Genomic DNA, 17,701 nt, shown 5'->3' with positions numbered 1-17,701 from the left:
AAATACTCTCTCTATATAAAGACATTTCTATATTTTGTGCATTTGTACATAAATTGCACATCCCAGTGTATCATTGCTCTTTGTGCCACTTTTTTCATTTATCATTTTGGACATCATTCATTACTTCTGTATATAAGGTCTTGTTACATTTCTCAGACTGGCTTCAAACTCTTGGGCTCAAATGATCCTCTCACCCCAGCCTCCAAAGTACCTAGGACTCCATCCCTAGACCACTGTGATCAGCTCTCCACATTTTTAGCTGCTGGGTGGTGATTAAGGCAGAAACTAATAGCTGGCCAAAGTGCAGAGAATAAGTGCCCGAGGAGGACTCAGCCGCATGTGGGCTATCTGTCTCATCACCTCCTACTCAAGGTTCAGAGACTCTAGCAGAAAGCCGATGAGATGCAGAAGTTGATGAAGAACAGAGCAAAGGCATGATGAAGCATGCCAAGGCTGCTGCACTCAGGAGTTCAGAGCAGCTGAGGATTTGCCTGCACAAGAGCAAGCCGTTCAGCGTTCTAGCATGGAGCCCAAGCAGTTCATTAGTGAACCCCCCCTCCTTTGGTGCTATGAACAGTTGGTGGCTACTAGACGAGGGAGAATCTGTTTTCTTTAAGGTTATGACTCCTGGTAAGACTACTCACTCCAGTGGATGGCCCCACACCCAGAAGTACATGAACAACACAAATTGGAGTCAAATGGAGTATTAAATTTAAAAGCAAAAAACAGGAAATAAAGTTGTGGGGGGGTATGGAAAAGTTAGGGGGATGAGTGGGGAATAAATATAATCAAAATACATTGTATGGAATTCTCAACAGATAAAATATTCTCAAATGAAAGGAAACAAATGTGTGCATTAAGAAAGTTAGCACATGGAAAATGGATATGGCTTGGGTGTAGCTCAGTGCTAGAGACCTTGGCTAGTATGGATAAAGCTATAGTGTTCAATCCCTTGTGTCAAAAAGGAAGTGTATAGTAGGACGAGACATGGCACTTGCAAAGAAATCTCCCCAGGTTTCACCAGAAGGCCACCATGAGAGGTGAATATAGTAGGGATAGTAGGAAGCTCCTGCAGAAAAAGAGAAGTAAGCTCAGCTTAAAATCCTTCTATCGAGGCTTCTCTTCCCCAGGAGGCCTTACCGAAGCAGGCAGGAAGATGCAGTGGAACAATGGTTACACTCAAACACCAACAAATACAGGTTCGAATCACCTGCCTCTCCAAAGTGACATTATTGAGCACCTGCTGCTGGGTGCTTCGCCTCAGGTCCCGGAATAAAGCACCCTTCTTTCTGCAGTTGCAAATATACAAAGCTCACAAAAGGAGATGAGGGTTCTTGCCTAGTTCACAGTGGTTTAGCCATTCCAGATCACTTGGTGGCAGCATGGAGATTCTTTGCTATTTTAATAACTGAACAAATTCTGTCACTAAAGAATAAAGGTTAATTGCAGAGGCATTTAAACTGTTGAAAGGGACTGATCAACAGCCAGAAATATCAAAGGCCTGAATGCTGGCAGCTCATTACCATCTGAATGGCACCCAGCCTTTGTTAAGGGCTTAAGAGACTTTATTATAAAGATTGGTCTAAGGATTCTGTCCCCCTTAATTACCCACTTAGTGTCAAGAACTTGCTTGTTCATGGGTCAGTCTCTCAGGGCCTTTAGCTTGGTGAGTTTGGCATTAGTATTTTGAGTGGGCACCGGGCCTGCCCCTTATTCTAACCTCTACACCCCCACAGCCTAACTGGCCAAAGGGCTGCATGTTTTTCACTTGCCTGCCTCTAGTAGTTTAAAAGAGCTTTAATGGAGTTCGGTTCCTATAAAGATAATTAATTAGTAGCTGTTGTGTGCCAGGAACACAGTTGGAAGTTGTTTACCACCTAGTAGAAGCAGATAATTAAACTGAAAATTGCAATGTATTCTCCTTGCTAGTATTATCAGTTAAGGTGAGGACGGTACCAAATGGATAGACCTGAAATCGCATACACACAAAGCAACATTAACCAGACTAGGCAGGTTATATTCATATATTTATGCACATGCTTGTAGCTAGCAAGAAGAATCAAAGAAAAAGAGGATATGAATTTGAATGGGGGTAAGCTGGCTATGGGAGGAAAGGGAAGAGGAAAATGGTATAATTTGTATTTTTTTCTGGAAAATTAAAAACATGTTTTTAAGAAAGCAGGAGAGAGGGAAGCCAGAAATCCATTGTCTTCCTCACACTAAATGCCACCTTTGACTTAAAATTTATTAGTCCTCATTTTCAGCTACCTGGAAGGAGATAGATGTTACCTAAAGTAAATCTCCAGGAAAAATTAGTCATTCTTTAGATATGGGATAGGGGACATTCAAGGAAAAGGGTTGGCATAAGAGAAAGATAGGAAATTCTGTCTGCAATAACCATGGTATAGCCAGAAAACGCTTATCTAAGCAGTTGAGTGGAACACTTGTCAAAGATTAGCAGTACCTTTAACGGAGGTTCTTAGAAAGAGAAGCGCATTGGGCAGTCCCGTGTTGAAGCAATGTCACACTTGGTTTTCTACTGCTCTAAAGTAGACACTGTTTACACAAGGGGGAAAACCAAAGCTCAGGGAGGTTGGGATTAAAACTCCCTGTTGCACAGCTTGTGAGGGCACTGTTGGGATCCCAACTGGGCTCAACTTTAGAACCTAGGCTATACCTAGGGATTAGAAATGGGTGGGGGGGATTACAAAAGGTTTTAGCTGTGCTCTCTAAAAACCTTTTAGCTTCTCCTGTAAGTGATGGGTAGCCAGTGGCAAGAATTGACGCAGAGCAGAGATCTGGCCATCAGATTGCAGGATCTACTCCCCAGCTCAGCAATTGTGATTTCAGGAAGTTGCTTTTCCGTCTCCTTTGTTTTATAAGATGAAGAAGCTGATCAAGGGGCAGTCAACCGTAGTATCCTTTTCGGTCTTTCAGGTTTTAGTTTTTTGACTGTGGTACTAGAATGGCCAGATTCCTCACTAGAAGGACTAGTAGGCACACTTCCCACTGGTTTTGTTTTTAAAGAAAGCAATGAAGTATTAGGGAAGTCCTCCACCTCTGGGTTATCCTTCTAATGTACTTTGCTCTTCATTGGACCTGCTGTTCTCCATGCCTTGCACATATTCAGGCCTTTCTCCTGCCTCCCCACACCCTTTACTACCTCCACATCTGTCCCCTAACTCCTTCAGACTTGCTTTCTTAGTTCCTCCTCTCTCTCACTTTGGCTCCTATGCATATACTATCTTGTGTTACCTGCTAGTTTTTTTCCATTGTGTTTTTTCTTCCATCTATACTTTTGGCCTCTTCTTTTCTACTCTTTGGTGTCTCTTATCTCCTTTAACACCCAGCATAGTTCTCGTTACCAGAAAAATGTACCTTTTTCATCATTTTCTTTTTCTTCTGGCAGTGTATGTGAGCACAGCAAAGAGAATCTTATGACACCTTCCAATATGGGGGTGATCTTTGGGCCCACCCTGATGAGAGCTCAAGAGGACACTGTGGCTGCTATGATGAACATCAAATTCCAGAACATTGTGGTAGAAATCCTGATTGAACACTTTGGCAAGGTAACCATTTCCTATCCTTAATATCTCCCCTCCAAAAAAGTGACATCTGTCTTGTCTGCCTTTTAACTGTGTTTGTCTATCTGCCTGCCTCCATCCCTCCTTTTTTCTTTCTTTCTTTCTTTCTTTCTTTCTTTCTTTCTTTCTTTCTTTCTTTCTTTCTTTCTTTCTTTCTTTCTTTCTTTCTTTCTTTCTTTCTTTCTTTCTTTTCCTTCCTTCCTTCCTTCTTTTTTTTTGTTTAGATTTTCAAAGCAAAACATGTTATAAAAAGCTTGGCTATCCTGGCACTCACTATGTAGTGCATATCGAACCTGTCATCCTTATGACTTAGTTTCCAGACTGTTGGGCTCACAGACAGGAAGTTGTGTGTCTTATTATTTTGTTCAAGTTGATATTGTGTGCCACAATGACATGTTTCTTGAAGATGTATAAATTAAAACTAGGACCTTGTATATGATAAGCAAATATTTTACCATTGATCTAGCCTCAAGCCCTCTTTTTACTTTTCAAGCAGTCTTAATACGGTGTCCCAGTCAACCTTCAATTCACTCTGTAACCCAGACAGATCTTCAAGTTATGATCCTCCTTCCCTAGCCTCCCAAGTATCTGAGATTACAGGTCTGCATTGTTAAATATTAAACCTAACACTTAGCAGTCAGGTAGTTGTGGCACACACCTTTAATCCCAGTACTCGGGAGGCAGAGGCAGGTGGATCTCTGTGAGTTCGAGGCCAGCCTGGTCTACAAGAGAGAGTTCCATGACAGGCCCCAAAGCTACAGAAAAACCCTGTCTCAAAAAGCAAACAAACAAACAAAACACACAAAAATATAACACTTAGCTTTTCATCTATTAAGCATCTGTTACTTGAACATAAACTGTTTTTATTATCAGGTAAATGCTGAGGATATTAAAGAAAAAAAAAGCCACTGGCTGTTTCTAAGACACTAACCATGAAGTATAGCAAAGGAAAGTGATACGGAAGAAGGTGATGCATATACAATGAAACTATAGGGTAGAGTTATCCTCACATACCAAGTCCATGACATCCCCCAATCAAATGACAGATTACTAAGAGAAAAGTAAACATGTCTATGTACGTTTTATATGACATATGACTTTGCAACACTCTAGAATAAGCACCTTCCCCCCAAAACTCAGGTAAACTTATACTATATGATGAAATTTCTGGTTCTAGAGAAATATGACTGCAGGACAATAGGGGCTGATAGAGTACTAACACACTGGAGGCAGGCCTATTTGTTTGGGACTTTTGTGTGTGTGTGTGTGTTTCTGTACCTTTGAGGACACCATTGTTTGTTTTCCCTGGGTTCCCCTGGGTTTATCTTATATAATGTACTTTAGTGGGAAATCAGAAAATTCTTTTCTGGCCTGCTTCAGTGAAAATGGGCAGCAGAAGGTCTGAGAACCATTATGTTTGCAAGTCCCATATTTAGCAAGTCTTGAACCCCATTTCAAGACCACAAATAAATCAGTGTGTTTATTTTAAATTACATCTCATTTTAAAATGTTTTAAGTTAGAGTATTTTATATCATATATGACTTATAAGGTAGCATACATTATAATTTAGTCAAATCCAAGGAATAAATTATAGGGAGACAAAAAATGAACCTGGTAATGTGCTTGAGACAAGAAATACTTCTTAACACAAACTGTGGACTTGCCACAAATGTCTCATGTTTATTTGTAAGAGCTTTTTAGCAGACAGAGCCCTCCATGGAAAGCATTATTTAAAAAGAACTTTATTTGTATTGTGAAGGCTGATACAAGCTGAGTCTATGCATAGTTCAAGTCCAATCTTGATCACTTGTTAGCCTCACTAGGTAAGATGCTCAGATGCTGAGAGGCATAAACATACCATGGCTCTAATGTAAGAGATGTTTCTTTCTTTGTTGTAAAATAACCCAACTAAGATGACTTGATGTAATCAGGATTCTTTGTTCTTTCTTTCTTAGTGCTCTGAGAAGCCTAATATCCTGCTTTCGCTCCAATGGTCATTCATCATCTCCATTCTAGCTGTTGAAAAGAATGAGGGAGAAGTAGAGTTTATAACCCTGTGCTTTAAGGTTCCTGTCTGGGAGTTAGGCATCATTTTCATTACATTCCATTTTCTAAACTTGAATCTCACAATCATGCTCACTGATAAGAGAGGCAGAAAAGTAGTCTTTGTTTCGTTTTTGTTGTTTTTTTTTTAAGCCACAATCTTGCTTCATAGCCCAAGCTGCCTTTGAATTTGTAGTTAGTCTCCTCAACTTCCCAAGTGCTGGGATAAAACACATATGCAACTGTGCTGTCTCAAGAAGGGAAATTCTTTTTTTTAGACAAGGTTTCTCTGTAGCTTTGGAGCCTATCCTGGGACTAGCTCTTGTAGACCAGGCTGGCCCCAAACTCACAGAGAACCACCTGCCTCTGCCTCCCCAGTGCTGGGATTACAGGCGTGCACCACCACTGCCCGGCTTGAAGGTAAAGTCTTCAGTATAGCACATTCCCAACTAAGACTTCAAAAGGAGTAAGAGAATGCATCCACAGAAACAGCTAGTGTTCTCTGCCATGTTGTCCATGTCTCTTCCAAAACTTTTCATAACCTTTCTGGTTTTGGCATTAGAAATTGAAAGAGGTTTATATGCTTCTATGTGATAGCCATAGGTCCAAGGTTATTTCTCTAGGAAGTGGCAAAGATGGGTAGCAAAATGGATAATGCATTTAGATGAAGAGAGTTCAGTTTTCCATAGCACAATAGAATAACTATAACACATGAACTGTGCAGAAAGAGAAAAAATTGTGAGTCTTATCACGAAGAAACAATAACTATATAAGGAGATGGAAATACTCTTTGATCCTTATGCACTGTGTGTGAATGTATGAATTTTAACACTGTACCACATATGTATGTGTAATATCTGTCAACTAAAAAGTGTTAACAAGAGATATTCTAAGAGTCTAAGTGGTACTTAATTAGATACCACTGCAGCACCAGTCATGATGTGTAGTGACAGTAGGGTCTATACAAGGCGCCTTGTAATTATCGAGTTGTGAAGAAGTAGATAAGACCTACATTAGGTACTCTATTAATCAGAACTTTCTAGAGAGGTAGAACTGGTATGTGACATGTATAGACACTACAGAGGAGAGCTGTTAGGGGAATTAGATGATGTGTTTATTGCAGCAAAGAAGTAACAGCATAGTACACCTATGATGGACTGGAGACCCCAGGATTCAATAGTATGACTCAGTCAAGTTCCAGGAGCCTCAGAACCAGGGAAGCCTACAGTATAAATCATCTTAGAAAGGCTACAGATAAAGGGGTCCCGGTGTGGATGGTTAGCGTGGCGTAAGAGCAGGAGTGCAGAGGTGAGTGGGAAAATAGTCCTGATGTCCAAAGCACGAGAAGAAAATTCTCATTCACAAATTAGTCTTCTGTGTTTTCATGGCCCCAACAGATCAGATGGGTTCTTCCCCAATGAGGGTTGATCTTCCTCATGTGGGCTACTTAATCCAGTCTGTTTGTCGCTTAACAGTTGTCACAGATTCTAAAGCTGAATAGAAAGAGAAACAGGGAAAGCACATTACAAGTGGATAACCCAGTGTGGACAAAGGTCAGAGACCTGATGCTGTGTTATTAGAACATGAAGTGGGAATAAAAAGTAGCAGATTGCACTGGAGGCAGATGGGGATCAGGGCTGAAAAGCAATTGACTGCCTAGTTGATGAGTTTGAACGTGAGCATTTTATCCTGCCACTGCTAGGAAAGCATTGCTTTCTAGTAGAGAAAGGCTACAGTAAGCCTTGTATAAAAGAGGCTGCATTTAGAAGAATAGCTCACACAGTTGGAACACTGTCTGAGCACAAAGTCATTATATTCCGAGTTCGGACAGTGGGAAGAAGAGAGAGGTGAAATCATTAGGACTTAATAATCTGAGGATGCTACTAAGGGTTTCTGATGCCTAGATTTCTTATTTGCCTGGCCAAGTGAATGTAGCCACTCTTTTTATCGTAAGAAATATAGAATGGATAGAGGTGGGCAGTCCTTGGGCTTCCCACAGGTCAGGGAACCCTGATTGCTCTTCGAGCAGATGAGGGGGGGGGGACTTGATCAGGGGAGGGGGAGGGAAATGGGAAGCGGTTGTGGGGACGAGGCAGAAATCCTTAATAAATAAATAAATTAAAAAAAAAGAAATATAGAATGATAAATTTTGGGAGAGATGAAGGAAATCTCAGTTTGGGGCAAGTTGGATTAGACAGGTCTGAAGGTGTGCAGGGAAGCTGGCTAATGTGAATCTAAAGAAAGGGTCACTGAATATAAAACCATATAGTAAACAATTTAGGATTTGGAGGCTACAGAACTCTGTCACAACTGACCCATGCTGACTGTAGAGTAGGGAAGCAACCATGTGTAAACAGGAGTGGCCATGTTGTACAATAAAATAGGCTATTAAGCCCATGGTCTATAATTAATTCAGCCCTGGTGTAATGATTAGATTTTATTTATTGATGAGTTGATTTGTTCACACAGCATAATTATCTATCATCCATCTATCCATCCATCCTTTCATCCATCCCTATATGTGAGGTTTTGTTTAGACATAGGAAATAGGAAAATCTATATAGAAGAAAAAGGGTTCAAAAGGATAATGAGGGAAGTAGTAGGACTTAGAATCCCTTGGAAAGCTTTTGGCTTTGTTTTCTATGACAAAAAGTAGATTTTTTAGCATTGGAGTGACATGATTTTCCTTATTTTTCATAGGACTATTCTGACTGAGGTGGGGACAATAGTTACAGTAGACAGAAATAGAAGTGGGAAGGCTAAACAGTCATTTTATTTTATTTTTGTTTATTCAATTATTTATTTAATCATACAATATATCTTGTTCATGATTTTCCCCTCCTTAAACTCTTCCTAGATCCTTCCTACTTCCCAACTGACTCAATTTAATGTTCTCTCTCGCTCTCTACTTTCTCTCTCAAAGCAAAAGCAAGAAACAAAAATCAATTCAGATCAAACAAGAAACCAGTAAAATAGAAAACGGAAAAGCAAAGAAAGTAAAACAAAAATTTCACAAAGCATATATTTTGTTGTTTGTGTTAGCCAGATCTGGGCATGGGGCCTACCCTTGAATATTGTTGATAGACCAGTAACACTCTATTGGAGAAACCCAATTTTCCCTTTCCCAGCAGGCACCAATTGCAGTGGCTTCTTGGTTAGGGGTAGGACCATTTTTCCACTTCCCCTCCGCGGTGCTGGAGTTTAGTCCAAAGTTCTCTCTCTCTGCATACTGTCCAGTTGTAGGTCTCTGCATTGACTCCAGTTTCCTACAAAAAGAAGCTTCTCTGATGTGAGTTGAGCAAGGCGCTGATCTGTGGGTATAACAAAACCTCATTAGGAATCATGTAATTATACTCATTTAGCAGAAAATAGCATCAAGTTTTCCCCTAAATCCATGATCGATCTAGTCTCAGTTCTGGGCCACGTTAGCAGTGTCTGGTATGGGCTTTACCTCATCCAGTCATCCTTAGATTAAATCAAAAGGTGACAGGTTACTTCCACTCAAAACAAATGCAAAACTTGAAAGTAGGCCTAACAAAGCATTTATTGGAGTTACTTGCTCAAACTACAGAAAGCTGACAAGAGAATTCACAATAATTATAGCTATATTAAGAGGCACACTGTATTTAATGAGTAGAATACGCAACGTAGTAACGATATCATTTCTTTCCCAGATGACCTATATTAAGTCAATGTCAAAATTCAGCCAAATATTTTTGTTGGTAGTGGCAAGGTCATACTAAGTAGGAGGATTCAAAAGGGACTATAAAAGCTAACACTTTTTGAAAAGGAACAAATTGAGGTGTATTATTATTAATTCTTATGATATTCAGCACTAAGACAATATGCAATTAGCAAAAGGATAGACACAGACCAATGAAGCAGAATAAAGAATGTGCAAGTAGTCCCACAAAGTTTGGATAAACTATTTTTCACAAAGGTACAAAGGTAGCTGACACTGTCTTACATAGCTCAGGTAGCTGTCACTTGCCTTTTCCATAGCTCAGACCCCAAATTCAATCTCCAAGTACGGCAAAAGAATTTTAAATAAGAATAATATTTTCAACCAATGCTGTAAGAAATTGCACATATGTTGGTAATGAAAGTGAATCTCAATGTAAATCTCATAGCATGTGCAAAAGTTAACTCAAAATGGATTATCTAAAAGGAAGCAAAATCAGCAGCAAAAAAATTGGAGTACTCAGTTACAGGTAAATTTTTGGAAAATTGCATAGGAGAAAGTCTGCAGGCCCTTGGTCTTTTAGAAGAGTTTTTTGATGTGACACCCAGAAAGGAAAACAAATCAGTGGGTTGGATTTTTATCAAAGTTACTACCAAGTTGCAAAGGATTCATATCTAGAATATATAAAGAATTTGCATAGCCAACCGCAAAGGATCAAGCATTGTAATTATTAAACTGGATAGTCATGAACAGTATGCGCAGATGGCAAGTCAGAGATTAGAAGTTGTTCAGGATAACTAACCAGTAGGGAAATGCAAATTAAGACCCCAGTGAGCTAGCACCGAATATTTATCAGAACAGCAGAAATAAAAAACAGCGACAATGCAAAATAGTGACGAGGGTACACAGAAGCTCAAATGTGTCATACTTCTCAAATGGGAATATAAAATAGGACAGCCTCTCTGAAAAATAGATGTGCAGTTTCTTAATTAAAACAAAGCAAACCAAACACGGACATCTGGGGAACCATATTTTGCTCTCCTGAGCATTTGTCAGATAGAGACAAAAGCTGTTTACCTCTGCAGGGATTTAAAATTATCATGTTACCACTGTATGTCAGGTATTATTGGAGACAATTTTACACCGAAGTTCCCATTAGGAGAACAGAATGACTTGTCCAGGGTCACCGAATGAGCCAGTTTGGGAACTCAGATTTAACATTAACTCAAATCGACACTCCAGGGTCTTTGCTGGGTTCTTGAAAATGAGTACGTAAGTGGCGGAGATTGTCAGTAGAGATGAAAATGAGTACGTAAGTGGCAGAGATTGTCAGTAGAGATGAAAAGGTCGAGGATATTTGAGACTAGAGTTGCCAAAGGTCATCCACATAGTGGAGATTTGTGTTAGATGTGTGCGCTAGTTGGAAAGATGAATGTCTCCCATAGGTTCAGATATTCGAGTACTTGGTCCCCAGTTGCAGGCACTGTTTGGGGAGAGTTCTAGAAGCTTTTGGAGGTGGATCCGTGCTGAAGGAAGGCCATCACTGAAGGCCAGCTCTGCGAGTTTCTAACTTCGTCCCACTTCCTCTCTTGTAGTTTGCCTCTGCTTTTTCTGCTTCCTGCCTGTGCACAGAAGTGTGATCTTTCTGCTTCCCGGCCCTGCCGCTATTCCTGCTGCTTGCTGCCACCCTTCCCCACCATTGTGGACTCTCCTTTTGGAACCAAAAACCCAAATAATCTCTTTTCTTCTTTAAGTTGTCTTAGTCATGGCATTTTATCAGAGCAGCACAAGTAACTAATACAGTATCCTAATTTTAACATGTGATGATGAACTTATGAATCTTGTTGGTTTGAGTGAAGAGTTTAGCTCCAGGCAGAAGAGGCCATGGAAATGCTTCAGTATGTCCTGACTTACTGCACTTTAAATGTTCTTATTCATTTGTGAGTGGATAGAGGAAGGATGATGTTTAGTCTGTTATCAGTCAAAACCCCTTAATTTCTGGCTGGGTGGTGGCTGCACATACTTTTAATCCCAGCACTCAGGAGACAGAGGGCCTGTGAGTTAGAAACCACCCTGGTTCACAGAGCACATTCCAGGAAGAGCCAGGACTACACAGAGAAGCCCTGTCTCAAAAACAAAAACAAACAAAAACAACCCACTCAAATTTCTCAAAACCCAAATAAAAAAAATTATTCTATAGATTTTAAAGATAAAAGACCAATTTTATTTTACCAAAAAGATCTGCTCTTTGGTGAATATCCTTAATCCCAACAGGGTTTATAAAATTATTTTGCTGCATGTTTGGTCTGGATCCCTAACTCTATATTGTAGCAATTTGTGAGGAACAATTAATTACAAATACTGGTTATCTGTTATCCCCAGTCTCCAATAGGAGGTCATTTCAGCTTACTGGTGCTCAGCGGTGGGGTGAGGCTGTTACATCTTGCTAGATTTTAAATATGTATTACATGATTGTAATTCTGGCCTTTGTATGGTACTAAAGATGTACATTAGCTATGTTTTCAAAACAGCAATATGACAATCACGAATTGCTTCTGATTTATAAATTTCCTTCAGGTGAGGCATCTTATGTGGCTATAGAAAATGAACTTCCAGTGTGCTAAGCATTTATCAAATTGCCCGTTTTGAAAAGGAGAAAACTGATGTGTGGGGTTGTCCCCGAAATTATCGACCTTATGTAGGCGTGACTACATAGAATAGCTGTGGGGATTAAAAGAGATAATATATGTGAGCGTTGAGGCTGCCCAGCAAGCACTAGGGATTATATGTTCCTGCCGAGTTGTTCGGCTAATGGGATATGATTTTTCGGTTGACATATTATAATTTCAGTAATATTTTTTTCCATTTACGCTTGCTTTTTAATAGAAAGGGCTTAAACACACTGGCTTTCAGATTCTCTATCAGCCCCTTTAAAAAAATACCTAGCTAGTCTGTAAAGAAAACTTAAATGTGTAAGGCAAGCTGATGCTTAAAGGAGTCAATTCCGAGATTTGTCTCAGCACTGTTGTTTTTAAGTAATTTGAATCACCTCTAAATTTCCAAGTAGGAGAGCAGATAAGTAACTGGGGAAAGGAAGTTCTCCCCCCTCCACTAATCCCCTAGAATAGCACTGTCAATTATTCTGAAGTTCTTAGTCTCTAGCCCATGAAATAGTGTGTGGATCATGGTACGCTAACCCGATACTGCTGGCTTGAGACACAGAGGTAATTTGGATTGGCAGAGGAAGGTTGGTTTTTGTTTTCTGAACATTTTGTTTGGGGCAGCTGCTGGGAATTACAGGGAAAGAGAGAGGCCAGCTGGGAAGGCAGTTCTTAGTGATTTAGTTCTGAGGACAGAATTGTATTTCCCTTAAGGAGATGGAATATGGGACAGATTCATTTGGCTATCAGAACGAGAAAGTGACTTTTAAAGCTCTTCTGACTCAGGCACTTCATTTTCCATAAAGCCCCGTCTCTTTGCAAAATGCACTGTTGCAGCTCCATCCCCACCCTTGTCTTTGGACCCTCATATCCCCTTGGTTCTTCACAAGGTACTTTATAAAAGAGCTCAGGGACCAGGGTTGAATCCTTGCCTATTCTATTATCTCACGTGTACTTCAGAAAGACATTTGTCAGCCGCACAGCCGGACTTCAGCACTTTCCCCATTTGCTGCTCCTGATTGCACTGTGCTAGAGACCAGTTACTGGTCAACCTGCTCAGAAGTCGATTTTTGAGCAGTGACCCAGGAGTCGGGCTGGGTGCAGTGAGGTGCACTGTACTCTTAGCTCATCCAGTCCTCATTCCGACTCTGAAATGATGCACATTATTGATTTTCTAGATTAGGGAACAGAGATACTGAGTTTGTTGAGTGGCAAAACTGAGATAAATCTAGTTGTGGCAGCGTAAGGCTGCATCTCAAGGCATGGAGACCTCTTTTCAAGCGAAAGATTAAGGAGAGTAGTCGGTGGTGCTCGTCTTTGTATCACTGCTATTGAGGTGGCCATTGTTGCTCTCGTTAACTTCCTCTGCAGTGCTAATATGTGTATTCCAATGCTTTCCTTTTTCTTTATGCATGTTTCTTAGTATTGGGGATGTAACACAGGGCATCACACATACTATGACTGCCGTACCGCTGAGCTACAGCTATAGTCCAATATTTCCCTTCTGGTGGGTGGGTAATTGCCTTTCAATTATGCACCGTGTTGCTTCATGGTCTTCGTATAGTTTTCTGGGAAAACAATTATTTTCAAGGTAATTAGGAAATCCACTACTAATATATGTCAGAATGGATTTTACTGTCTCTAAAGATGAATGGTTTGAGAGCGTGGTTGGAGGAACTGAAAAACTGAAGGATACAGTCTTTGCCACAGATGACTGAGGGGAGTTCTTCTTGTAAACTGGCCAGAGAAAGCTGGATTGTTTTCAATACAAAGTTTGTGAGAACTCCAATGTTGCCTATGTTCCCAAATGTCCAAACAGGAACTTATCCAGGAAAAAAGACCTCATTGATGTTGTAGCAACATGATGGATTGGAAGAGGCAAACAAGAGTCCCTTTTAAAAAACAACTCTGATTTATGTATTTTTCTGACACCCAATCTAGCAGCCCCAAGGGACACAGACCACAGCCCTGGTTTGCTTCTTTTTCCTGAAATGTGACTTCTGTAGATTTGTGTCGGCCGCCAGAGGGCAGCAAGAGAACAGAGAAATGTGTTTCCCTCTTTGTGGAATGATAAATGACAGATACACACATTCAGACACACATACACATGTGTGTGTATTAATTTGAAATGTAAACGCTGATTGCAAATCACAATGCGTCTTACTATAAAGCTTGTTTTTAGTGTTTATATTTTAAAATGTACCTGTCGTCATCTAAATATTCATTAATAGTACACGCACGTATATGTGTGCATATGTAACAGGAATAAAGAGAGGGTGAGAGAATCTAATTAAGTCAGATCTGTGCTTCATTGCATATAATTTCTGAAATGATAAGGTTAAGCTAAAAAGTTATTAAGAATAACATTTTTATTAGCTTGTTCATGTTAGGACATTTTCAGAATCTAATATGTAGTTAGCTGAGAATTTGACAAACATTTTCAAATGAATCTTCAGAAAAGTATCTTTAAGTATGCATATTGAGATCAAAGGGTAACCTGAAGAAAAATAGCTTTGAGCAGGGATTATTAAGATTGAGAAACTTCAGACGTGTTCACTAGTCATAGTGAATCTTTTAAAGATACAGTTTCGAGGTTTCAACCCTGCCTGAGTTGAGTTCTTCACACATTTTCCAGCAGCCGGGTTCTCTCAGCTAGCCTTTGGATCACAGTCAGGGCTTGCTGCAGCTCAATCAGCATGTCCAATCCCAATGAGATGGCGTGTGAAGTATAGGGTACATTTGGGAGTGACATTTGCCCCCAGTGTTCTGATACCTGAAATCCTCATTATGAGTCAGTCTTTCGATTCTGGTCACCCTGATCGTTCTCTGGAAGATTCAGCAAAAGGTAGCGATACATTCTCCTCTCCCTTTCCTTTCTCCAGCTGGCACTACAATGCTCCCAACAGTAAGAACCATAGGTAGCATTTCACGAGAACTTACTATATGCTAAGCCTTTGCTGTTCAACATTCTATCGAGTCCTTCCAACAACCCTTGAGGTGTTCCCCCATTTTACTGGTAGGTAATGAGACAGAGAAAGGCTAAGTTTGCTGTGGGTTATCAAAATCAAACATGTTTGTTGTTGTTGTTGTTCGTATCTAGTTTATATGTCCAAGCGGAAACACACCTAAATAGAATAAATACCTTTTAAAGGTATTATTGACTCACTTATTGTTGTTATTTTAAATGCTGGGGATGGACCCCAGGGCCCTGCACCTATGAACTGCTAGGCAAGCCCTGAGCTATAACCTTAGTTAGCCTTTGCCATTCTAAAAAGATTTCCAAAATGATACAGACTATTTTCCTCACTAGACGGTGATTGTTTCATAGAATTTATCTCTGTGTCTGACATGGCTTTGGAGTACTCTGAAGTCTCCGGTCAAAGTCTAGACGATATAGTAAGACTGGGGTCAGTAGGCTAGAGGGCCAGATGGTGGACTCTGGCAGCCAGGCCTGGAACAGCCTGACTTTTTGCAGTCAGGCAGTTGTGCCAATAGGAGTTTTAGAGGCTAGGGAGCAGTGGACGAGGCCTGAGAGATTGTGTGCTTTATTTCTGATCTCTGAGATTTTGTGGCTGATGACTGGGTCACGGCTACTTCTTTGGATTAACACAAAGAATCCAGGAAGTGTCCTGGTTAACTATATAGGCTTCTCAAGTATCTCTAGTGATGTGAAAGCAATGAAAAGAATGGAATAACTTTAGAACCAGACAGCCCTGGAGTGTAGTTCTAATTGTATCCTTTGCTATCTGGGTGGTCTTAAGCAAGTCAGTTTTTCTCCCTGAGCGGTGTTTGCCTCCTTTTAAAAAAGGAGACAAATGATTAACCCTACCTCAGTGTCATTAGGAGGATTCGCTATGATAAAGGTGTCCAGTGCTCTGTATATAGCACAATGCCTATGCCCTCCCCCACCAGCGTTTTAGAGTATGCATGGGAAATGAACTTGATCTTAGTGGGCACATTCTCCTATAATCATTTTTCCTTACTGTCTCCGAATTCATTGTAATAAAATAAGCTTGTCTTAGAGGTCCTTTGACCCTTATTTACTTTTGTTTCCTTGTGGTAAAGACACTCTTCACTTCCACAGTCTAAATCATACTATGCTGGTCCAAAAGAAGCACTCCACTTGATATCTATCAATCCATTCTTCGTAGAAAACACATAATTACCAATTCCACTCAGAACATTCTTAGCAGGATCTGACTGCATTCTTTCATTCCCTTGGTGTTCTCATTCCAAGGCAACCAACCAGGGAATGGATAGCCAATCAGAGCATGGGTTACAGACCTAGTAAATATAGTTAATGGAAGGCAATGGTTATTTTCTACAGTAGATGCTGTACTTTAAGGGAAAGGAGACCATATTGGGCCTTAGAACTTGGGCTCTAATCACAATTCTATCTTCTACTAGTTTTGGAGCCCTGGGCAATTCATAACTCCTCTTTGGATATTAGTTTTTCCACAAGTACAATGTATGAATAGGACCAAATAGCATTCTACAATATTCTATCTAAAAAGAAAATCTTAAAGACTATGTGTTGCTGAGTCAAAAGACAGTCTTAATGACAGCCCTCTTTTAAAAGTTGGCTCTTGTTTACAAGAGACGTGACATTTTCAAAGTTATGTAGATACTCCAAGCAAACTTGGTGACACACTTGATGTTTAAAGTGGTTTGTGCCAAATGCTAAGAGCTTATTATTTTTGACCCCATTGCCACCTTTGTTTCTAATGCATTTTAAAATACAGTTTCTGCTAGTATAACCAGACCTCAGAAAAGCTCAATCTAGCCTCAGCCAGAGTTGAAATGGAGAGTTGGTGGAAAGCTGGCATTCTTCAGGGCCAGATATTATAGCTTAGATTTCTAGAAATTCAAGGTAGGCTTTTTTTGTTGTTTTTTCTTTTCCTTTTCTTTTGTTTTCTACAATCTGATATGTGGAACCTGGAAGCCCCATCTGGGGTGAATCTCCATAGTTGTTCAGCTCTGTGAGTTTTTGACAATTTGAAAATGACCATCTTTTATTAAACTTTATTCTCACACCTAAATGCATGACAGAGGAAAGTCTACAATGGGAGAAATTTATCACCAAGCTTAGGTAAGTAGTTCATGAACCTCCAGTTCATTGAAGGTAGTTCATTTCTGGCTGTGCCTCCAAATTTCAGTGTTGTAATTCAGATTTAGTTCTCAGAACCCTTTAGAAAGAGGAGGAATGTCCTGGAGTTGGACACCTGACTCCAACCCTAGGCAACAGCCAACAGCTACCTGAATAGAATTTAGCCTTGGATATTGATTTCCTTTTGACCAGGCATTGCAGATTTTTCTCAGTGAATATTTTACACGGTACCAATCATGTGTCCACAAATAAGCACTATTTTGGCACAAGATTCTATTCTGACCACTCTCTGAGATTGTTTTCCTATTCTCACTCTTAGTAACTGCAAGAGCCTGGGTATTCTTACCTAGTTTTCAGAGAGAAGTCAGTTAGTCATATAGTTGCTGGAATTTTGATGCGTGGGAAACTTGTACTGCCTGATCCTGCTCCCATTCAAATAATCATTTGTTCAAATTAAAATGTTTCCTTCTTATATAGTAGAAAGAGTGTTAGCCTTGAAGTCAGACACTTCAGAGTTCATAACATGGCCTTGCTACTTATTATCGGGTAGCCTTGGAAAGATACACTCTCTTTATTCCCAGCCAAGCCCTTGGCCTTAAATCCCCTCTCCAGCCTTCTCTCCAA

The 17,701-nt window shown here is 40.1% G+C and overlaps 1 protein-coding gene across 1 annotated transcript in view; it reads left to right on the top strand.

Annotated features, from left to right (window-relative positions):
• Positions 1-17,701, top strand: part of LOC121441921 (oligophrenin-1) — a 358,753-nt gene that overhangs the window by 302,311 nt on the left and 38,741 nt on the right. The window contains exon 19 of the mRNA XM_041643322.1: positions 3,410-3,569. Coding sequence (XP_041499256.1) covers positions 3,410-3,569 — 160 coding nt within the window. The remainder of the gene's footprint in view (positions 1-3,409; positions 3,570-17,701) is intronic.

Source organism: Microtus oregoni, unplaced genomic scaffold (assembly GCF_018167655.1).
Source record: "Microtus oregoni isolate MIOR12 unplaced genomic scaffold, Mior012 000084F_ref0000050, whole genome shotgun sequence".
NCBI lineage: Eukaryota > Metazoa > Chordata > Mammalia > Rodentia > Cricetidae > Microtus > Microtus oregoni.
Note: the sequence above shows the minus strand (reverse complement) of the source record. Positions and strands in the feature narration are given on the sequence as shown.